The following is a 25,374-nucleotide window of genomic DNA, read 5'->3' on the forward strand; positions in this document are numbered from 1 at the left end:
TGTAAAATTATTTCAGACATTGAGTTCAGTTTATTAGTTAATGGCTGCTGACACCTTGCCAAAAATGAAGTGTGGGAAAAAAGCAAAATACTATCTATATGATATCTGTCTCTGAAAATCCAGAGTTTCTGTTCTGCAGTCCCAAATTGTAGGTGCTTATAAATCTCCTTAATCACAGAGGCTTCACAACCAGAATAAGACAACAGAATATGTGATTTAAATCTGATATGATGTGGCTGTGAACAAGGAAGGGGATAAATACTATTGAAAAAAAAAAAAGGTTACATCTGTTTTTCTGTCCATCCACTTCTCCCATTCTCAGCAATTCAGCAGTTCCATGTTTGTTCAGTGATTCACAGACCTGTAGCAGTGCACAGAGGCAGAGCTCTCATGTCTGGATAGAGGCAAAATGATTGCTGTATTTGTGTGTAATTCTGTAATATATGTAACATACTAATGCAGGAAGATAGTATGGACTGCAGTAGATGAATAGGGCAATCTTTGAAAGCTGTCTTGGATGCACTATTGAATAATGATTTAATCCCAAATGTCTGTTTTCACATTCAAAATGTGTGCTTGTTCATTACTAAAATAATGTGTAGTTTTCTTTCATATTTATAAAATTATTATAATTATTTTCACTGTGTTTGGAAAATACAGTATTTTCCATGATCAAAGATGAAATTGGGTGTGGGTGTTTTGTGGTTTGGATTTTTTACTGCCTTCTGGTGAAGTCTTTTTTTTAGCCATGACAGTGAAATATAATTTCACTAGCATCTGCCACGATCTGACATTTATCAGTTTGGAAGTAACCCTGATATCACAGACACAAATTTAATACTGTCTTATGAGGTGTAATCCAGTGACTATGGCATCTAATTTTTCAGTTACAATGGGGAAGTAGCCTTACACATGCTCTTAGTATGGAGAAGGCCTTTGATGAAAGAAGTTACTTTAGAGAGGCTGAAAAGGTGATTAATTTTTTGTCACTCAGAATCTTGAAAGCTGTCTTTCCTTATAGTCAGAGAACAGGTAGGTAAATGAAATTTAATGTATCTTCCAAGAAGTCATGGACTTTCTGGTTAGAGTGAGCTCCATAATCTGCTACAAAAAGAGCTGAAAACTGAATGTCTTGTCCCATGACTGAACATACACTTGTAAAACAAAATTTTGCTGATCGCTGTTATGCAACAGTGAGTTGTTTGCTCATGGTGCAGGTGGTGACTGCATTTCAGCCCTGTCATGAGTGCAGATCAGGCCTGCGAAGGCAGGCAGATTTTTTCATTGCTATGTCTGTCACCTGGCTCTTCCATTTTGTTGTCTGGTGGACAGGTTGGAAGAGCATTCGCAACAAAGAATTAAATGGTGGTGGACATGGGGCAACGTTTTTCATAGACCAATCTGCACTTCACACAGCAAAGTGGTCTTTTAGTTCCACTACAAATTCAGTATCAGTTCCAAGTGCAAAGCTGGGAAGAGAATCCAGCCTTGTTTCATTCTGCAGGAAGTGTGGGTGTGTTGTGTAGGAGTATGTACATATGGAGAGAAATAAAGGACATAAGAGCGTTGCATTTTGGAAAAATCTCTTGTGTTTTGAAACACTGATACTTTGTTCTTTGGAATTGTGTTCTTAAAGAGAAATAATTAAAGAGTTTGAAAGCTTTAAAAATGCTGTTACACCTAGTTTACTGCTTGTATTTCAAGTAGATGGAGGATGGTGTTATAAATAGAAAATTGAGAACTCTTGTGTTAGATAGACTTTATGTTTTCTGTTCTATATAAATCACCTGAATTCTAATGAAGACAGAGCTCCTTTTGCTGATTTCTTGCTGGTTTACCTTTCTTACCTTTTTTCCCAGAACTTGTAGAAACATAGTATCTTTGAAATATTCACCCTTTTGAATTTGACCAGCAAATACCTAAGGAGTTGCAAGACGGGCATATGAATTGTATGCATATGCAGGGAATATAGGCTTGCATAAGCCTTCTTTCTGTAGGAAACCAGGCAAAGAAAGAGCCCCATCTTTCAGTCATTTTTTAACATTTGATAGTGTAGATACAATCAAACTTGAATTGCTTGTTAGATATTTACTACAACTGTAATTTCTAGGGGTTTATGGGAAGTGTTAGTAATTAAATTTTGAAAGTTTTACTGAAGGAATTCTTATAATTCCTTCAAAGTATACATGAGATATTTCTGAACCACTATTAAATACTTCTATATTAAACTGAAGAAAGGACAAGGCTTTAAATTTAAACATATTTTATTTGGACCAGCTGATGCCAGATAAACTGATATTTTTATTTGAAGTTTTACTTTAAGTTAATAAAGTTTCTACCGAAAAGTTCCAGTGTAGCAGAATAGGACCTGTACTTAGCAAAACTGGATGCAGTTACTGATTTTTGTTTTTCTTAAAAGTCTGACTAGAATGCATAGATAGATTCCTGCAAAAATGAGCTGTTGGAATGCAAAAACCTGGCAAATGCGAGAGAAGTCTGGCTGGTGAGAAATCAATGGATTATCTGAAGTATTTGATTTAGTAGGTCACTATTTCTGCTCAATGAACTGAATGATTATCGTTTATTCATGCCTACTATGAAATGTATGAGTGATAATTAATTTGGGAAGATGAATGAAATTAAATAGTTGTTAAATAGGTTAAAATACTTGAAGGGATAGAAAATCAGGAATTTAAATCTGATGCACATTTACCTAGGATGCCTGAAAATACTAAGATTTTTATAAAAGGGTTTTAATTCTTGGATTATGTAAAGGGAAGGTGTCCAGGCACAGGTGATTTATAGAAAGTTTGAAATCTCTGGACAGTGAAATATCTGTATAAGAATGAATTTTTCTGAGTTTTGTCAGCTAGTAAAATGTTTAACATTTTTGTTATGGTGGCATGATTTCTTCAGTTCACTGTGTGAGTATCAGAAACATTAGTAACTCAAAGCCAATGTAGTATATCAAACATTCTTTCTGTATGGAGGAATTCAGTGTTGAGAGAGAACACATTTTTTTTTTTTATTTTGAGATTATAAGACTAAGGAACTTTATGCGTATTTTTAAAAAGGCAGAGTACTAGGCAGAAATCTACATTTATCAGAACTTACTGCAGATCCAAAAGCTGAAATTCTTACTTCATTGTATAAATTGTATTTGGCATAGAAAGTGATACTAAGAGAAATTCAGGCGTGGACTTTAGATATGAACACACAAACATCACATTTTTGTAATTACTAATCTAGTAGCTCACTTTGGCCTCTGAATGGCTGGTTTTGATTTGTACAGAATTGTCAGTGGTCTTTTATTTTTGTTCCCAGAACTAAATAGGTATTTTTTGCCAGAAGTAGTGCAGCAATCATTAGGAATTTGGTGGGAGAAAATGCTGACCATAGGCATTCCCTAGCCAACATACACTTTCACACAGAAAGATCCTTTTTTGTTGCACAACATTAGTATCACATTTGTCTTTGTTTATTGATATATGTTAAAAGCCTCTGTGTTTTAACACTTACTCTGCTGATAACTCATTGTGTGAGCACACAAATTTAGTCACTCCCCCTCTCTGCTGCCATTTCCCTGCATATAAGGGACTCACTCTCATGAGTTGTCAGGGACTGTGTTGCTCAGTTATTATCTTGACAAAAGTAATGTATTATCTGCACTGTTAGTAAAGTGGAATGCAAAAATGCTCAAAGGCTAGTAAAGAAATTATTTATGCAAAGACTATTCAGTATGCTGGCAAATATATTGCATATTTTAATAAGCTTAAAAGGACTTCCTGCTGTTGTTTAAGTACTGCTTTCATTCTCAAACATTCTAATGGAGAATGTAAATTTCAAAAAGTAATTAACTAACATAGTCTGTTCTTGGAAAATGAACAATTCAAGTATCATCCAGGAATGGGTGTGGTGAATAGCTTGTCTTATGAGACCTCAAAAACAAAACATCAGTATTAGTTCTGAAGGGTACTGATGGTTCAGAAAACATTGATAAATGCAGGTTTGAGCTTCTCCGCATGGTTTTACTGAGCTGCTGCTTTGAGTAACTTTGAAATTGAATGGTGGGAAAAATGGTGCATTAAGATAGGAAGGATTTTAAAAAGTATCAGTTTCTCTGGGTCTGGATTGAAGGCACTTGAGACAGTAGTTCATGTTCAGACTCAGGTGTTTATAATTTCTTATCAGTGAAACTCACAACCATGAGTTCTGCAGCTTTTCATTAGAAGGCACAAAATGGCTAACAATCTCTTGTTACAAGGTCTTTTAAGATTAAGAAAGGACACCTAGATTATTTTCCCTTTTAACCCAATAACTGATCCCTGGAAGCCTGCAATGTGAGCTTTTCTGTCCAATTACAAAACATTGCCGAAACCCATGAAGGAGAGGGAAGAAGAAGGTGAAGAACAACCTGCCTCCACCCTAACACCTCCATCTTGCTTCATCTTTATCTCTGTATTCTAAAATCCCAAACTCTTAAGTTTTCCACCCTGTGATATTACACACTTCTAACCAACTACACACCCATAATCCCAGTGCTACCAATCAATTTTTAAAGTCTTCTCCACAGCCTAAGGTCAATTGTAGTGTTCTCTTGTGGTCTGTGCCTTTAAGCAGAGAAAGTTTAAAATTCTCAGGCTCCAGGATTCCAACAACAGAGTTGGATCCTGCTGCCTGCCTGGCTGGCTGTGGACCTGTCCTGAAGAAGGAGTGCTCTGAGCTTTTGGGCAGCAGTGAAATTGTGGATTTGCCTGCAGCAGGATGACCTTTTCCAGCCAGAAAGAAGCTGCTGTCTTCTTCATGCATGAGGGATCTGAGGCACACGGTGGGACAGGAAAAATGAGTCCATCTTGTGCCAGAGAGCTTGAGAGCTGATAGGTCTGTGCCATACAGAAATCAGGAAAAAGGTATTTCTCTTTAGTTTATTTGCTAGCTGTAAGGAGAGAGAAAAGCATGAGACCATCAGTGCCTACAGATTATCGATATTCTTCAACCCAGTAGTGGAAGTCTCTTGATGTGTGGGGTTTTTCTGCGTTGAATTATTTGAAGAAATGTCAATTTGTCCCAAACCTCAGAAGTTCTCTTTTCCCTTTTCTATTTCTTAAGTTACTGAATATTAATAGCACAGAGTAGTGTCATTTTCGCAACAGTTCTTTTTATTTTCAAAACTTATGCATTTTCTGGTTCAAAGTTCTAAAACCACTCATTCCCAGTAGGCTAAAAAACACAAAGAAGGAGACATCTATATAAAAAAGACACCTTTATCTGGAATTTATACCTATGAGTCTTGCTTGGTGGCATGTCCTACAAAGTGAGTACTTAAATTATTAATTTTGCTGAGCTGGAACTCCCTTTGTATTTTAACCAGAAATTGTTAAGTCAGTTATGAAAAATGCTCCTTCAATGAGTCCTTTTTTTTTTTTTTACAAGTCTGTTCATTACCAGTGTGTTCTGAAATTGGTAAGGGTGGCAGCTTATGTGCAATTGATGTGGTATATATGTTTGCAAAAGCATCAATTAAACAATAAGGGTCTAAAAGATAAAAATAGGAGCATTTTGCGTTCCTGTACACTGGGTTTTTTTTTTTTTAATTAAACTGGTACAACTTGAAGCAGTCCCCACTTTGTTGGGGTTTTTGTCCCCTCATCAATTTGGAAATGTTTCATACAAATAATATTTTCTATTTAGCTATTGTTGACACCTGGGTTGAGCAGAAGACTGATTACATTGTCAGGAAATGTTTCAAGGTTTTCAGTTCAGTAGTAGCTAAGTAGCATAATTTAGTAAATTACCTTCATACTGAGACAGATGAGGCTGATCCAGTCTACATGTCTAGTGTAGAAGACTGGACAAACACAGATGGAAGCCACACCTGACAGCATCTTAGCAAGTGTAATCTCCTCATCTCGTTGCCTTACAGGGAATTAAGACACTTCTTTCCCAGCATCCTTTCAGGCAAAATTCTGGGATTTACAGTATAGGGGGGAAAAAAAAGTACTGCTTTCTTCTTTTCTCTTCAGGAGTTACTTATTTGCTTGTTTCTTCTTTCTAGTCTGATACACTTTTTATTCCTTTTCTATTTTCCATGGTTTATGGTTGAATGGCTCTTTATCTGTCTGTTGGGTTTTGAGACTTTCTTTTTTTTGATCTCTTGGTTGAACTTGAGGGATTATAGCAAAGCTCAGTTTTTATTGTGGATATTCCTGGAATTTTGCAGATTTTAATTACACATAAAGTAAGAAAACCAGGAGATACTACAGTCAGCTAATCTTATTTTTAATTCACAGATTGTTGTTGCTGGCTACTCCATTAATTGAGAGAGAATTAGCACTGTTTTCCTGCAAATAAAATGTGGGCAATTGGAATGAAATCTAACTTTAAATCCCACACATGAGAGATGCACTTGTGATGTAGTGTGTTGACAGTCCCTGCTGAATGCATTGTAGAATATGTAGGTTTACATTGTATTTATCAACTCATCCTGACCTGAAGCATCCTACCTGTGAAGTTCCTGGAGTCTCATAGTGACTTTGTGTGCCGTTCTCACCCTTACCCACACTTGTGTTCCAGAGTTCTGTGCTTCAATGACTCCTGTTTTAATATTTCTTGGTACTCAAGCTCTTCTGATTCTTACTGTGTAGTGTAGGGCATGACTGCGCAGGAGATGGTGTGAATTGAGGTGGGGCAATAAGTTAAAGGAGAACAGCTCTTCCTTGACTAATCTCTTGGTTTTAACTTAATCCATTTGTAATGTGGATGGAGGCCATACTTCATGGCATGAAGCTGTCCATGTGAGATGTTATAAAACAGCTCTTGCACGCTGCTTCTCCAGATGGACAATTTACATGTTTGCCTCCCCAGAACAGCTGACAACAAACAATCCTGAAATGTCACGCTTTTTACACTCTCATGATCCGGTTTTCATTCCATATCCTTCTAACATATTCATAATTGGAGCCAGGAATCTCTGAGAGAACTAATTATCCTGCAGCCACAAAAATCCTCTTTCACTCTTTTGACCACCTCTCTTTCCAAATCTTTGGATTCTTCATCAGTTCAATGAAGTGAACATTTCTCTTTAAGATGATTAAAAATACTATTTGTTGAGGGATTTTTTTCTGATAATCTAGAGTTAGTGAACCCTAGCTTTGATGGGGAAAATGTCACAGATTAATTCATCCAGTGACATTAACATTGCATTCTCTTGGCAGAAGTTCCCCGCTTAGATGTTTCACTTTTAAATCTTCCCAGGTTTTTTTGCATTACTGAAGAACAAGTGATGCATATCAAGGACCAGGTATTTTTGCTTTCCTTAGATCAATTGATAGCAAAATTTTGTGTAAAGACTTCTTCTGTAATTTTCATGCCACAGCTTTCTCCTAGTTGTAAGATTTGTAGACATAAATTGCCACACTCTGATTTCAATTTAGTTTAAGTCTTGAAGTCTTTGTAATTTATTCCTGCAGTTTAGTCAGCTCAACAACATGTAGGCCAACACTAGAAATGTCAAATAAGCTGACAATAGTTCTATGGGTATCCCAATACACAATTAGGAGGATATACTGTAAAACATGTCAGAAGGAACTATGCACTACTCACAGTCCTGTTTTGAAGTTCTAATGTGCTTACATCTAATTTAAGGTTTCTAAAATCTTTTCAGGTTCATGTTTTTAAATAACAGTTTAAGGAAATGACTCTTTTTATTAGAAAACATTGAATTTTGCTGAAATATTTCATACTTTATTGCCTTAAAATTTGACAAAGTAAGAAAATATTTTAATTTCTATGCCTTTTTTTTGATGCATACTCATTTTTTAAGGGATTTTTTCAAAGAAAGTGAATTAAAGGCTGTTATTTAATGTGGTCTGTCATTTCATACAATTTTAGAAAGGTGATACCTTTAGATGACACCGGCAGCAATGTATGTGAAAACCTCTTGAATTTCAATTGCATCATCAAATAGGTTATCACACTTTGAAAACTGTCTTAATTTGTTTAAGTCAAACATTCTTCATAATATTTTCTTAGCAGTTCATGTTGAAGAAGTTGGAACATTTAATTCTATTGTGCTGTATTTCTCACAAGACTTGACTGGTGCAGTTGTATTGACAAGTTTAAAACTAATACAGACACATTATTATTATGTGCATAGTGAGATATATACAGTGAGAGAAAGACTTTCAGAATGTAGAGTAATCATTTTTCTTTGCTATCAGTAAGTATATTATTTACTTATATATTCTTTTTGTAACTGACTTTTTTTTTTGTTTGCATTAGAATCTCGTCCTTTGTCACTCCCTGTGAAAACTGTGCTGAACTCATCTGAAAACTGCAGAAGTCCTGAGGAAAGAATGAAAGAATTTATTGGAATAGTGTGGAATGCAGTTAAGTGCCTTACACTTCAGGTAAGATGAAAAGGAAGTGAAAAAACCTCTATGTGTTTCCAGACTTTATGATACTTTTTATGCATCCTAGTGCTTTTTATTAGAGGGGTTTTAAAGGAGCTCCCAAGTTTTATTGTCTTATTTCAGTAGTTTCAAAGTTTGAGAGAATGAAAAATAAAGTAAGATATTGGGTAAATTAAGCAAAGAATGCTTTGGTTTTAAAATATTAGGTTTTGAAATGCTGTTTTGTATTTGAAGGGAAAGATCCTTCAAAAATTATATTAATAAAAATTGCTTGTCACACCTCTCTGCATCATAAACACTGCAATTAGATTTGCAGGGTGCTTTCTTTTCTAAAACTATTTCAGGAAAGTGTGTATGATAAATATTTTCCTGAGGTGTACGATACAATTGCTGTTGTTACACAGTGAAGGCTCAGCAGGTTACTTGGCTACTTTTTCATGAAGGACAAGGAGATGGCAGCTGGGATTAAAGCATTTTGGTTTATACTGCTCTAGATTGTAGCTGCTGATCAGTAAAAGCCGAGTTTTTGTGTAGAATTATAGATGCCATATTAGGAGTCCAGTGTTAAGATTGCAGGAACAAACATTAGATGGCTTAGAAGTGCTAGAATTATGACTGTGTTGTTCCCAGTACTTATCAAGTGCTTATTGAGAAATTATTCTAATTTAGAATTATTATGACCTGTGCCCCTTGAACCATACATTCATTCTGTCAGATCAGGATTTTATGGTACATCAGGATATAGTAGTAATTTTTTTTATTAAAAAAGTCACAAAAAACTGCCAAGGAGAAGTCCTAATTACAGTTTTGGGCAAGTTTTTTTGTCATTATTACAGAAAGTAATTGTTAAATGCTTATTCCTTCCTCCTATCAAGCAATATATTTCATAATATGCAAGCTTATCCCAGAATGTGTCTGTGTCACTCTTCTTTCATGTGTCATTCCTCTTTCATGTAAAAAGTACTTAAAATTTGCAGTTTAAAAAGTTTAAAGGTTCAGGTTTTGCCTGAGCAAGAACTTGAGACATGTCACCTGTGTGCAGAACATAGTGAATTTGAGTAGATGGTTTCCATTAAATCTCTTTCATTTTCAGCCTTCTCTTTCATCATTATTTCATGAGTATTTTGCTTGTTTTCTTTTCTTTCTTAATGTTCTCACCACTGTAGATTAAAATGTCTAGATAAGAGAGAGAATTTGTAATCTATTTGAAGGAAGCAGTGTATTTTTGTTAGGTGTCTGGCTGGTACTTAGCACAGTGAAACTCTCTGTAGAAATGCAGCTTGCAGTTTGAGTCATAATAAAAGCAATAATATAACAATGCCAGCGAGGCAGAGCTGGGTCCTTCATAAAGGGGGAAGCTGAATCAGGACTGCAATACTCTGCTCCTACATTTTTCATGGTACGTGTTTTTGTGAGCAACCAGCAAATTGAATTTGTTTTGAGGAATGAGTAAAGCACCAACCATGAAGTTTGTGTGTTACTGGATGACAAAAAGAGGTAGTGTTTCCTTCTGTGGAGATGAAGACTGGTGACAGTGGTAGGCAGGGGTTGTCTCAAAGAGTAATTCCTAAATACCTTGCTGCTCTGACCTAACATACAGAATAGGGCTCATCCTGGCAGAGGATTTTTTTGTATTGGGTACTTTTGATGGTGCTTGAGGTTCTAGATTTGCTTTTTACAGGATTGGGGTTTTTTTTGGTAGAGTGCTCATGGATTCTATTTTCATCATTATGATTATGAAATTATATTTTTTGGTTTTATCTATGTTGAAATTAAACACCCCTGTGAATTCACTTTGTTTCATCCTTATGCTTTCACTGTACTTTGTAAGGTATTTGCAGTACCTTCCCAGAAGTTTATTGCATGTTATCAGAGAAACATTTCAACAGACTCCAGGGAAGCACTGCAGGAAAGTTCGAGAACGTGCTTCCACACAAATTTGCAATTGTTATTTCTTGTGAAATACGAAGGATTTATAGATAAGTTTGCTGTTCTTTTTATTACTATTAGTAGTCCCTGTGTCTAATTTATTATGGTTTTCAACACAAATGCCATATATATCGCTTGTTTCTCTCAATACATGCCCAAATGGGAAATTTGTGCAAGGCGATGTATAGAGGGTAAAAAAATGAATATCATGACTTTGTATTGCAATTCAAGTATATTATATTTATTTTATTATACATAATGTTCATTTTATTAAACATATATAACTATATTTAAATTATAAGTTTTTACAGATTTTCTGTATTATTTTTTGGCATGAATAAGGGAAATTTCCTAGAATAATTTGTCTGGTTAAATGCTGGAGCATTTAGACTCTTCTTTTTCTAAAGCTAATTTTCATGTTCCTGGATCTTTTAGTTACATGATTTTAGAACAGAAAAGTCTCCAGTTGTCGTCAGATAAAACTGAACTTCATAACTTAAAATCATCAAAGGATTATTCTTTTAGTGGAAGTTAGAGTAAGTAAATGTGTTTGGAACCAAAGTAATTGGAAAGTTTATTTTGGATCCAAAGCTGGTACTTGCTTAGCCTTAGCCCTGGCTTGCTTCTGATAGAATATTGCATGAAGGTTTTATGCATTGGAGTTGTGGTATTTAAGTGAAAAGACTTGCATATTTAATTATAAAAAGTTGGTTTATTATTTAGTTGTCGTAGGATTTTATATGCAGCCTTGAAGTCCTTTTGGCAGTTACTCTGTGTAGGAGGGTAATACTCATTTTTCACATGTTCTTCATACTAATAGTTGCTAAAATTGTGAAGCAGTATAAACACAATTATTTTTAATTGGCTGTTAATGCTGAATTCCATTGAGAACAATGAAGGATCTGTATTAAAAATAAATTAATTAGTGAGTAATGTTGCAACAAGTGCCAACTACATAAGAATGTATTTGTTACATATAAAACTTAGGTATGTCACATGCCTTTAAATATCCCTGAATTAATTTGAAAAAAACAAATCCGTTTCCTGAAACTACTGATAATTTTATTTTCTTTAATGCATATAATTTGTAAAAATTTTTGACGCGGTGAAACATTGAAAGGCAAGAAAGGGAAGGACAGATTTGATAAGAGTTCCTGTTCCTTGAACTGTGTCGTTATCCAGGGATCAGGAAGAGATTCTGTGACTTGTAATTTAGCAGTTACAGCTCTCAGCAGCTTTTTGGCAATCATGAGATAGGATTATTTCTTAAGTTGGTTACTTAACACAAACCAACAAAAATTGTATTTTCGGTAACTAAATAAACCTTTTAAAAGGTTTAAAAGCTTTCTTAGGAAAGTACAGGAATACTGTGAAGCACAATGACACTATTTTAAGTGGTCAAAGAAAATGTATCTGATCCTAATTAGGGTCATTTTTATGTATAGGTAGCCTGCTCTCTTAGTTCTTTTACTTACGTGTTCTGCTTTCCATTTATAGCATTTTCACTTTTGTCTACCTTCAAAACAAGAATTTCCGTTCTGCCTTTTGAAATTGTGACAAACACTGCATGTCTGGCTCAGGGGCAGATGGTCCAAATGGTAGAACAAATTTGGGTGTTGGAGGCTGGGCTACAGTCTTACAATACTGAGTGCACCAGAGCCCTCGCACGAGGTGTGCAAGCAGGGGTTCTTTGCAGCCTGGGGAGTCATTGCAAGGTGATATTCTGTACCCAGAAAAACATGGTACCTTGCTGCTGAGAGCAGATGAGGGTTGGTGACTAATTCAGAGCAAGGCAACTTCCCTGGAGAGTCATGCTTCTGCAAGTGTCGCCTTGTAGAAAGTCTTCAGGGCCTCTAATTGATCTATGTAGCTGTAAAATGTGGGTTATGAAAGAGAATCTTCTCATGTTATCACTATCATGAAAGGCTGTAAAGACTTGAACAACTTGTCCCTCTACATAACACTTTTGGGCAGTCACTTCTTTTGCTTTCTTCCCTCCAACCCACCCTCCTTAGTTAGGAAGACCTAATTTTTCAGCAGTATTTATTTCAGTCTTCTCTCTAGTGAACAACATTCCTCTTTATAAAATAAAATTAAAAATACTCCAGTAACTTAATACTTTCCTATTTATGCAAGAGTCATTGGACATTTTGAGACTTACATGTTTGTAAAAGTGTAGAGTGTAGAGTTATGCTTTACTTAACGTTTTAGAAGTAGAAGGGAAAATACTGCTTGCTTCATTGGTTTATCATTAGTATACATTATTTAGCATGTATAGGCCTTGACATAATAGAAATGAAAATAGGGGGTGATCCGGTTTCAAGAATGTAATAATTCGTTCTCTTTAACACATGAATGTGTTCAGTATTGGCAAACGAACATGTTGCTACCAAAACTGAAATCAGATCCTTGAAACAGAAAGGATGTTGCCATGGAAAAATGAAGTAACACTCAGTGCAGCTGCGAAGCATTAATGAATAGGATATTTTTTTAAAAGATCATTTGTGTTTGGTGTGGCTTGGAGGGTCCCAACCAGATGGTTTCCATGAACAGGATCTGACCCCCAGCTTGAGGACTTCTTACTGGCAGATTACTTCATTTTCTTTCCCTTGGATTGTCAGATCCTTACATTAATGCAAGATTTACTGCTGCAGATTTATATTCAGTTACATAAATCAGTCACATCTTACATTAAATTCACAATTTTAGGCACACAGTTTAACAGTTATTTAAAAAGTGTAAAAAGATTTATATGATAGCTTTAATATATGCTATTGATGTAGTTTAATTTTAAGAATTTGGATTACATATATTTTGAAACACTTTCTGATTGGTGAAGCAATCTGTAGCACACATTCTCACTTTTGTCCAGCATATAATTCTATCGTTTTAGGTGCACTCTTCCATTCCTTCAGTGGAACTTGTGGTAGGCAACTTTCCAGATTCTGTGAGTTAAATGTACACAAATTCCATTGAAGTTGATAGTTGTGAATCTGCCTCCAAGAAGTTCAACAGGTGCAACTCAGTTTTGCACTTATTGGGCCCTCGTTCACTCAAGCTGGTAATTTCTTGTGTGATTATAATCGTTGCACAGTTTGCTCTAAAATGTGGACTTCTGCCATACATTCATTGTGTTGGCCTTTAAAATCCTGCAGTAATGTTTTGCAAAATTTGTTAATAATATAAAACCTTAAATGAAACACAGGTAAGCCAACCATATCTGTAAGCAATTCTGTAGTATTACATGTTGTCAATTTTTAGTGAATCCAGATTTAGGATCCTGCTGACTGCACTAATTTTGTCATGAATGGGCGATTTAGAGTAACTTAAATAATCATCATCAAAGGCATTAGCAGAGATTTTAATATGAATTCATAAAGGTGTAACTCATTGAAGATCAATAGCAAGGTTCACTCTGTCATTTACTAATGATCAAAACATACAAGGGAAAATAGAATTGGAATAAATCTGGCATTATTTACATGGAGGCCAAAGATGGAAAAGGGTAAGGGAACCCAAACACTGAGTCATGAAATTCAGACCGGACCTCCTTGCTTGCCAAGTCTCTGATGTGGCTTAGGTGCAGCTGGATCTGATCTGGACAGCAATTTATATCTAAGAGAAGAAATACAAAGAGAAGGAAGTCCTTCCATTGAGTCGTCCAGTGTAGATCCCCTTGCTTTCTGAACTCCTGATGGATCTTAGGTCCGGTCTTAGTCTCAGACTTTGACAACAATCTGTCTAAAGGAATTACCTCTGTGGATTTCAGTAGTATTAATTTAATATGCTATCAGCAGCTTATCAGATCTATTGCAGTTAAGAGACCTCTCTGCCTTGGGTTACAGAAGGAACAGTCTCCGATAAGGAATCCCAAATGCTGGGAGACATCCCAGTTCAAGGGGAGAGTAACTGGTGTGCAGACCAGGGGAAGTTTGAATTGAACTCATCCAGAGATCTGTTGTTAGTAGAAAGGCCTCTCTGCCTCTCAGAACAGCCTTGAAAGGTGTCCCAGCTCAAGGGGAGGTCACTGCTGTGCAGCCATCCTGCCTGGCAGGGAGAGTCAAAGGCAGTTCACTTAGGCTGTCATTGGCTTGTAGTCAAACTGCATGCAATGGGAAGGATGTGCAAGAGACTCCTTGTACTCACAGCTTCCTTTGTTCCTTGATAACTGAGTCTTGGAAAAAACACATTCAAGTGTTATTCACATGATCAGGCATGATGCTCCTTGGGTCACTCTGCTCTTCGTGGGTTTCCTGGAGTTCTTGACCTGGTTACAGCTCAGGCCTTTACCTCATTTGGAGCTTGTACTGAGCTACTGCAGGTCTTGTTAAGGGGGCTGAGTGTATCTACCACACATATGGAGGCCTGATGATACCATTTAAAGCCCACCAAAATTCATGGTCCAGCTCCCATTCAGTTGTTTGAGATGAGTAGCAAAGAGCTGCTTGTGTAAAAAAGGAATTTCCATCAGGAATTTAAAGGGGTGAAACTCTTGTGATTCTACTTCAGTATTCTCGGGACAGCAAAGTAAAATAAACCAAATGTGATCGGAAGAACTTTTCTTCAGTACAAAGCTGTATTAAACTGTAAATGAAGTGTAAAAACTCCACTGAGTATTGAGATCTGTTCTTGAGAGTGCTTTGTAAAACATGTCCTATGGATCCTGCTGCTGGCAATGTGATGAAGTGTAGTATCTCTTCAAGTTGGTGGAATTTTTGGATTATTATTACCACATGGTTTGTATATCCAGGCAGCATTTGATGTTAATCGTCATAGATGTGTGTGTGTATATGTGTGTGTGTATGAAGAATGAGTGATTTTTTTATAAACTGTTTACTCAGCAAATGCATGGATAAAACAATAGTTATACTGATCATAAGTTCTTTTGTCATCTATTTATCATTATCCCACAGTGATTTGACCTACAACCTATTACTAATAGACCAGAAAACAATCTAATGTGTCACTGTAAAAACCTTTGCAAATTGACACAAAGACTAATTTACCATTAAAAAAAATCCAAATCTGTTACATCTGTAACAATACACCCTAGCTTTTCATTCAGTATAAATAAAGTACACTCAGCAACCTTAGATCAATAAACTACTTATCAAAGATGTAATTAGCTTCATTTTACAACTCAAACAGTTCTAAATCCAGAAACAAACACAAACTTCATGAACCAATGTATTTATTTTTGCAAAATTCTACTTATATTTTTCTGCAGTGAATTCTTGTCAGTTTGTCTAAGCAAAAGGGTACAAAAATGCTGAAATACAGATGAATATCTGTGTACTCACTAGGCTGGCAAAGTACTTATAGTGCTGTGGAATTCCAGCTCTATTACAAATCACTATTGTGGTCTTAAAGACCTAATACCCTTCAGGGAAGAGTATGAAGTATACAAATCTTGGTTTTTGCTTTTAAGCTGTGCTGTCTTTAACGATGTCAAATCGAAAGTGTTACCTAAGTTTGCAGCAAACAAATGTTTTTATCACAGCTACAAATAATATCTTGTCCAATAATTTGTATGCTAGACTTTTCCAAGCAATGCGAAGCAAGGAACTGAATCACAGTTTGTATTTGCTTAACAAAGCATTGAAGTGTACAGGCTGTTGGAGCCTTTTGATATCCAGGTGCCAGAATGGTATTTGTAAGAGCCAAGGAAGACTAACAGTCCACAGCTTACATCACCTCTGAGTTAACAACTTGTGATGAGTTGAGTCCTCACTCAGCCTCACTAGAAGCTCCTAAGGTGATGGCAAAATAGTCAGACATGTTCCAGGGCATTCAAAATAAAGAACAAAAAATGTTATTTCCTATGAAACCACATGTGCTGCTTCTGATTTGCATTGAAAAGGGGATAAAACCTATATAAACGTTATCAACTTTATTACTATCTCCTTCTCTTTGTTTAATGTATACACGTCTCAGTTTGTTTAAAAGTCAGTTTTTCTCTAAAGTTTGTGTTTTTCATAGTTTTTCTAATGATTACCTTTTTTGTACATGCTCATTACATTGCTTATTAAGCAAAGGCAGAGTTTTCCCTGAAACAGTTCTTTATAGAAAGTAACAGCATATAAAATGTTGGCTAGTTCTAGAGACTTAGCTATTGCTAACATAGCTAATGAATGGTAAAAAGTGCAGGGCTTTCTCATTCAGAACGTTCTCTGACTCAATTGCACTTGTACAGAGCTGTTGAAATGTAGATATATGTACTTTCACTTTATATGGCAACACCTTTCTGATGAATTTACACAGCAAAAATGTCCTTCTTCTTTCTCTCCTCCCATAATCAAAATTTACGAGCATATATTATTTCCCAGCATTTTGCATCATCTTTTCTCTTAATTCAATTAGAAGTTAAGACTATTTTCAGTCAATGGTGATGGATGAATAACTTCAAATTTTGTACTAATTTGAATACTCCACAGTGAGGGGGGAAATAATCTATTTCTGAGAACCTTTCTTCGCTTTGTTTTTTCAGCTTGAAGTGCAGTCTTGTTGTGTATTCCTTCCCAATGACAGCCTGCCCTCTCCAAGTACCATTGTGTCGGGTGACATTCCTGGGACTGTGCGAAACTGGTACCATGGGCAGGCCAGTATGCCTGGCACACTTGTTGTCTGCTTGCCCCAGATAAAGATTATGAGTGCTGGACACAAACACATGGAACCATTGCAAGAAATCCCATTTGTTGTGCTGAGACCCATCCTGGAAGAAGGTAACGTGATAAACTCAAAAAACCTAACTCTTTAGTTTGCATTTTTAACTGTCATGAAAATTGTCTTCATTTTATTTTGAAAACTTCCGATTTCCTACTGCTTTTTTTGCAGAATGTTGTTATATATTACTGATGTCTAGAAATACTATTACAAGGTTGACCCCATGGAAATCAACATGGGACTCGTCATCAAAGAGCTAGTACTGTGATGTTTTGTATATTTGAAATGAAAATAATTTTTTACCTTCACTGGTTTTGTTATTCAAGTTATTTTTTAGCCAATTATCATGACACAACAGGAAGTTCCGTTCTTGGAAATTACAAGACAGAATGGAGACAGGGTAGGAAAAACTTCTTTTCCTACCAAGGTCTTGGATGTAACATTCAGGCTGGACATGAGTTAAGCATTCCTCACTGAGAGGGTGGTTGGTCACTGGAACAAGCTGCACAGGAACGTGGTCATGGCACTAATCTTTCCAGAGTTCTGGATGCATCTGTGCAATGCTTTTAGTTGTATGATTTAGTCTTAGGTAGTCCTGCAAGGAGCATGGAGTTGCTCTCAGTGATCTTTATGGGTTGAGATATTCTATGATTCAATGTAAAATGAGAAGAGAAATTCATCACTATAGCACACTGTCAAAGGAAAAGAATGAGGCTTTAATGTCCATCCTGACAGGCAACAGTTCTGTGTTCTGTGTTGTGACTTAGAAATTGTAGCAAGGATTTTGTAGAAATTTGAAGAAAAAAATTGTAAAGGTTGAGGAAAACTACAGTTGTTCTTATTTTGATAGGTCTTTGAGTTTTGGACCAGTTTGAGGGAGGAATCAGCTCTTAACATTCTGCAGCTGATCAAGAAATGAAAGGAGGAGATAAGCTAAAAAGGACCTAGCAAGTGAAAACAAGTTGCTTATGTTCAATATTTTTTATTGTGTTTTGGTTATTTTTAACAGAGCCCTTAGAAATAATCAGGATAAAAATGGTAAATGGACATGTTCAGAATAAATCCTGATGTAAAAATCTTGTTCCATATGTATGTGTGTGTATATATGTGTGTGTGTATATATATATATATGAAAAATTGTATATTGGAAATAGGTGAGGCAAATATTCTGAGTTATCTTGAGCCTTGGCTTCCAGGTTTATTTTTATGACTTCTGTGAGAGCTAGGCTCACAACCAAGTTTTGGATTCCATGGAAATGCCAGTATTTGTGGTTTAAGCCCAGCCAGCAGCTCTGGCTGCACTCAGCCACTCACTCCTCCACCCTGGTGGTAAGGATCAGAAGGTCAATAGTGAGAAAGCTTAGGGGTTGAGATAAAGGCAGCTTAAAAGATAAAGTTGCAAGTGCAAGCAAAGCAAAATAACATTTATTTGCTACTTCTGTCAGTAGGCAGGTGTCCAGCCTTTCTTTTTTGTTGGTTTCTTTGGTTTTTTGGGTTCAGCTGACCAGGCTGTCTCCCTTACCAGCTCCTTGTGTCACACCAGTTTACTTGCTGGTGGAGCAGCGTGAGAAGCAGGAAACACTTCAAGCACTATTCAGCAATAACTAGAACATACCATATTATCCACAGTTTTCAGCACAAATTCAGAACAGCACCATACCAGCTACTATAAAGAAAATTAAGTCTATCCCAGACAAAACCAGCGTGTTAGTGTTCATTGTTGTATTCCCAAACTATATTATTTAGAAAGAATTCTTGCTGTTCTGTGTATTGATTGTAAGATGAAGAGAGGGAGATGCAGCAATTGTTCCATTGCTTTTGTGACAGCATTTTCTGAGAAAATTATTCTGTTTTCTCTCTTGCTGTTGAAATAGAAACAATTTAAAGGGTATGAAAAATTAAGTGAAAATCACATTCAAGAGCTAGTCCTGCTCCAGCCATCTGAAATTTGTTTGGATTTATGACATTGTGTTTCTTCTCCCTTTGATCTGTCACTTATATTGGACTCTTCTCCTTTCTGTATTTTACCTTAACTCATGGCAATGGAAATAAAATTCTAGTTTTTTAGTATTGAAAATCATATTAGAGATGCTGCAAAATGAAAAGGAAAAAAAGTTTGAAAGAAAGAGAGAAAAGTGTATGTGGTTTTCCTAGTAACTTTCAGTAGGAATGATCTTTTTTGCTAATCATAGTAGCAGATAGAAGATACATTTAATGGAAGTATTTTGTTTGTTTTAAACTGATGATGTAATTTAAACCATTTATGAAAGTAAGAAGTCATTTGAGTTTTGTCAGACCCAGATTTGAAGGAAAGAGCCTAGTGAGAGAAAAGAATCCCCCTGGTTGGGATAAAGCCTATGGTAAGGAATTTATTTGTGTGTGGCTTCCTGCTCTGGGAATAATGCCAAACAGAAGTTCTCACAATCTTGATATTTTTGATTCTCTAATGGAGCCATTGCCTTCTCCCATGCCAAGACTCCCTCTTAAAAAGATTATTTCAAAGTTTTTTCACAGCTTAAAGTCACCTATTTTGCTTCTTCCCCTGTAGGGGTAAATGATTTTTATGGACTTGCACTGTGAAAGTCTCTTAATTTGCTTCTGTCTTTGAACAAGACTTCAGGGACAGTCAGACATGTTACCATGTCTCAGAAATTACATTTAGTTAACTGTGCTTTTCCTGATAGCCATTTTTTTTGGATCATTCCTACTTTTATAAACAAGATATAACTAAAAGGCTTTTCCACAAGGAAATGTTGTCACTTTTAAGAAAGCTGTTTGCTCACTGATATATTTTTCTTATTACATGAAAGACTAAAAGAGAACAAAAAGGGAACATATTCTTACTGTCATTTGGGAATATTTCAGCTTACTAGATACTTACTGACCTCAAGATGTCAACATACTGTAAAAATAGCTTATACACTATCCCACAATCAGGTCTTTCTATGTGTTTACAGAATTTTGCTGCATCCCTAAGGTAATTTTAGTTTGTAGGAATGCTTTTACAGTACTTTTGTTCAGAAACATAGTGTAGCTCAGTCATACTTAATAACTAAGTAATCCATAAATGGATTTTTCTATGTAAAGAATGAAATATTCCTTTGAATAACACATAACAATGAAGTAAGGTGTTGAATTGCATTAAGTATTATCTAAAGAGTACAAATTAATCAGACAGAGATCTGTGAGGTAGTATTTATTGAAGATGTTAAAGTAGAATCACAGAATCATAGAGCCTGGAAGGCCAGGTTGGAAATGACCTTGAATGATCACCTGGTCCAGACTTGCATGGCAGGGGGACCCAAGATGACATTATCCAACACGTTTGTTCCTGAAAGGCTGCACATCTCTAAGGAGGCTGTTCCAGTTAATGATTATTCTTACTGTAAAAACCTCCTTGTATCAATATTAAATCTCTCCCAGTGCACCTTGTACCTGTTGCCCCTTGTCTTCTCTGTTTTGACACCTTCTGAAGAGGAGGACCTCTGTCCTATTTGTAGCTGCCCTTTATGTAAAACAGTTACTAAGAAGAAAGTAAATTGTTAGAAACTCAGTTTGGAGAAAACTGAAATGTTTAGAGAAGTTCTTAGAGGGAGTTGTGACTTTCCATGTACATCCAACTTGAAATATTTGACAATTAATCTATATAATCTTCAAGTTCCAACCTATAGTGATAGGCTAAAATGTGGCAAATATAGTTGGAGAACATATGTTTTTATGGTCAGAATTTCTGAACTGCTAAGTGGTCTTCCAAAAATCTAGGCTATTATAACAGGAAGACAAGTTGAAGACATGAAGGGAACTTTTTCATAGGTAAAGCACTGTTTTAGAGTAATAATGAAAATTTTTCGTATTGGTAAAATCCTCATGTTTTTAGACATTTACATTTTCAATTATTTTAGTTACTGATTTTTAGTAATATTAATTATGAATATAATAATGTTTCTCTTTGGGTTCATAGCAGTAAATTTTATGAATTCATATTTTTAAAAATGTTTGATTATGATGGATACAGTAAGATACAGATCTTTAGGTAAGACACAGTAAAATACTTTTAGAAAGCAGTATTCAAAATATCTTAAAATTGTTCTTGATATCGCTGCTAATCATAGTCACATTTTCAGGTGGATAGCCATATACTGACAGTCATGTGAATCACTATTCCAAATATTTAAATTTGAAAGATGGGTTTTGTTTTTGAAGTAAGACAGATTATATGTCTTCACAGAATTTTGTAACATATGTCAAAACTCAGTAATCTGTCAATAAGTGACTTGCATGGAAATAGGAGATTAGTGCTGTACAGATTTCAACCTGAAAAGAACAGTTAAATGTTTAAAGTAGAACAGCAGTATGTTGGCCTTCGTACAAGTTACCATCTTGCATTAGATTTTAAAAAATATTTACCTTTAAATTTACAGAAATAATTTTTTCTGTAATTATATTTAAGATAAATATTTGATATTAAAATAGTGTGCTCCTTCATAGAGGGGTCTGTGTGTGACCTTAAAGATCATCTATTTGCAGCCCCCCTGCCAAGGGCAGGGACACTTTTCACTAGACTGGGTTCCTCAGCCTGTTCCAGCCTGGCTGTGAGCACTTTCAGGGATGGGACATCTACAGCTTCTCTTTGCAGCCTCTTCCAGTATCTTGCTACTCTTGCAGTGAATAGTTTCTTCTTTATATCTGATCTAAATCTACCCTATTTTGGTTTATTTGAGCTTTTAGTCAATGTCACCATCTGTAATAGTAATTACTGTGTTAAATTTACCTGTTACGAGAATGACTTGTAAAATTAGTTCTCACATTGGAGAAGCTGGAGTTATGCAGACATAGAAATACTTTGCTGTTCCATGACTGGGAGGAAGTACAAGTGACCTAACTGTGGTGACTGCAGTATCTTTTTTTTTTGAACATTGCATGTCCCATGAGAATAGGGGCTTTAGAAATTCATGTAAAGATCCTGCAGTGTGGGTACAGAAAGGGAAATGAAAACACAGTAGTCAGGTTGCTTTATAAGGATTGCAAGGGATACTAATGGTAAGCCTGGGAATGGATCCCAGAGCACATGCATGATGAAGCTTTCATGATCTCTCTCCTACCATTACTGATTTTAAACAAACAAAATTTCTCTTTTGTGGAACTGTCCGCATTGTATACACAACATCGTGTACAAACACCACAATTGCAATCTGTTTTATAAAAGAAAGATAAGTACTTCATAAAAATGAGAGCAGACATAACATTTATGAGTACTTAAGTGCATTTATCAATACTGTATGTCATGCATATGAGAAGTCTTGTTATGAGCATTAGCAATTAACTCTAGCGAAGAAGTAAAGTGCATCAATAAGTACCAGAGAAAGAGCTTCCACATACCATTTTTTTATTTATACACTGGAAAATAATTCAAAAATAAGTCTTTCTAAACTATTGCAAGTAGCAGATAAACACCAGTTCTTTGAAAATTGTCTGGTGGTTGGGTCGGTCAATTGCCAAATACCTGAAAGTGGTATTTATAAATTTAAGAAGTTATCAAAGCAGTTGAAATAGTTGAATTAATAAATTTTTAAATACAAATCAGTGATGGTGCTCTACAAAATTAAAAATAAGGATTTATTATAGTAGTAGTAGTAGTAGTAGTAGTAGTAGTAGTAGTAGTAGTAGTAGATCAGGAATTAACCAGAATCTTCAACCATAGTAGGGGTCTTTCATGTGTACATTTTATAATCTTGCCATAGTAAATATTGGGTGTACTGTAGTTCCACTGAAAGCAATTTCAGTTTTCCCAGTTTACTTAAAATATTTCAGAATTTCATCAATGAGGTGACAAAATAATAGTATATGTAGATGGGGAGGTTAGATGTAGAGAAAATTCTGCTAATTGTGGCACTGAATTTTCCTTTCTACCAAGAAATCATTCTTTAAATTATAGGAAAATTCTATCAACAGTGTTGCTTTTGATATTTAGATGCTTCAAATTAATTTTAATAATTTTATTTTTAAGAAATTGCAAATTAATAAAGGTACATTAAAAAAAAAACAAAACAAATAAAATATAGGTATAACAACAGAATAAAGATTTCTCAGGTGCACAGTTCCTGTGCACAGTTCCAATACAGTGTTAGAACAGGCATACAGAGTATATGGAGCTGAAGAAGAGGTAATTGATGACATTGGGGGATTTTACAGCTGTAAATTCACTTTACTACTGTGTCTTTACTACAGTATTTTTTCAACATACTGCGGTTTCTGTAAATTGATAACATTTTGTCATTGTTTTCCTTTTAAGGTAGATATTGTGTGCAGTCTAGTAGAGCTACTAGACTCTAGAGCTGCTGATTTTTTTCCGTTGATATTCTTTCTTTCTAATTCATAAAATACAAACTATGATAATTTACTGTGGTGGTCACAGAGAAAAACAAAGTTCATATGTAATAATTAGAAACATGTCATTGGAGTTGACTTTGCATTTGAATTTTTTCCATCTATTACAATTCTTTTTTGTATTTCTTGGATGACTGAACTTGGAAAAAAGCACGAATTAATTGCTTCAAAACTTTTAATCCACAAACCTTTTGAAAATATTTTCAAGTTTCTTTGAACTGAATTCTTCAGTATGTAATAGCTTCAAAATAAACTATTGAAGTTTTCAGTTTTTTCTTAGGATGAGACACAGTTTTCTGATACATACTTTTGACCATATAAATGTATTGCTGAATGCACCGGTGGAAGAAAAAATAGAAGTCTTACTAAAATAATACGGTAAAAAGGTTGGAATGGAGCTTTCTTTTAATTTCTTTTAATTTCAAAACCCTTCCAATTTCTTTAGATGGTCACATTTAACAGTTGGTGATATTTCTTAGTGTTGTGATTTCTCAGCAGGACAGTATTGACTGTAGGTCACACCAGGCAGCAAACACACTCTTCATATATTGTTTAAAAACACTAGTTTGAATTTTTTATTGTCAGATGAGACCCCAAGGGGCCCAGCCCAGTGTACCTTTGTCTGCCATTCTCAAGACTGGATTCCATGCTTCTGGGGTATTAGATTAATTTGGACACCTTTATCCATGACTTAGGCCAATATTTTGAAAAATAAAATATCATACCAAATAACTTCGTGAATTTTCCTGTGGGAAGGAGAACTTTTCTCTTTCTCTGTTCTCCCTGCAAAGATGAAGACTGTTTCAGGCATGGCTGAGGTTTGTGGATGCTCACCAGCCTGCTCTGTCTGGATCCGGCACTTCATCCAGCTGCTTTTACATTACTTCATATTGGGACAGGCAGTTTCTTTTAGTGGATTGAAAATTCACATATTGGGCACAGCCTCTCTGTTCAAGTTGTGACAAAAAGGCCGAACTTCCTCAGTAGGAAATCTGACAAATGGGATGAAGATTTGCTTTAAAGAAAACAAAACCAAACAAAAGAAACCCCAAAGCCCCCTGAAATATTGTTATGTTCTTATACCTCTGAAGAGCAAAAACCTGTATCTGTTTCAAGTAAAATTAGACTTATCCACATTTATTTGATTGCCTTATTTTCCTCACTTCTTTTGAGCATTCTTTGAATTTTGGTTCAGCGTTTCTCCCAGAGCCTAATTTTTTCCTCTGGGACCTGGCTATCATATGTGAGATTGTGTTTGCTTTACATGGCGAGGTTTTGGTAGTGGGGAGTACTGCAAGGCTGACATCTGTGAGAGCATTCCAGAAGCTTTCCTCAGATCCAACAAAGCCAGTTCCAACTGGCTCCAAATGGACTTTCCCAAGTCGAATCTGTTCTGCCCATGAACAGTAACAGGTGAATTATTTCTGCCTGTCTTCCAGCCTTTTATTAAATTTTCTCTCCTAGTCCAGCTGAGTAAGGGGAGTGATAGCAGCTGTAGTGGGTTCCTGACACTCAGCCAGGGTCAACCCACCACAGGGATTCTGTTTCGAGTCCTGTAATCTGTGTGCTCATTCCTCTCTACTCTAGCTGGTAGAGCCGTTGAAAATTTTCCTTCACCAAAAGGAGTTCCTGTTGGTCCTTTAAAGAACTACCTGAATAGTTCTGTGATCCTGCTTTGGGAACTTTTATGTTTCATCTATTGACAAACTAAAGAAAACTGATTGTGCAGAAGCTGTAGGCATTTCATTGTTCAGCTGTGCGCTGCCAATTCCTTCAGTGATTATTCCTGATAATGGCTCCTGATAGGATGCCAGGAACTTCTCTGGGTAGACTTCCTCCTAAATATAAGAAATGAAGTGCTAAGTGTATGTCCATAATAATTTGTTTTTAGAAAATAAACCATCTAGGAAGTTTAAGTGAGGCAGTGGAAAGAGCTGTTCTGTGAGCATTGGAATAGGCATCACTCTGCAGCACCACAGTGTTG

At 35.7% G+C, this 25,374-nt stretch overlaps 1 protein-coding gene across 7 annotated transcripts in view; it reads left to right on the forward strand.

Moving 5' to 3' along the window:
- VPS13B (vacuolar protein sorting 13 homolog B) overlaps nucleotides 1-25,374 on the forward strand; it is a 426,582-nt gene that overhangs the window by 204,286 nt on the left and 196,922 nt on the right. For all 7 annotated transcript variants that reach the window (XM_064392805.1, XM_064392810.1, XM_064392794.1 and 4 more), the window contains 2 exons: nucleotides 8,281-8,408; nucleotides 16,828-17,062. In XM_064392805.1, the coding sequence (XP_064248875.1) occupies nucleotides 8,281-8,408; nucleotides 16,828-17,062 (363 nt within the window). The remainder of the gene's footprint in view (nucleotides 1-8,280; nucleotides 8,409-16,827; nucleotides 17,063-25,374) is intronic.

The sequence above is a fragment of the Passer domesticus genome, chromosome 1 (assembly GCF_036417665.1).
Source record: "Passer domesticus isolate bPasDom1 chromosome 1, bPasDom1.hap1, whole genome shotgun sequence".
Classification (NCBI taxonomy): domain Eukaryota; kingdom Metazoa; phylum Chordata; class Aves; order Passeriformes; family Passeridae; genus Passer; species Passer domesticus.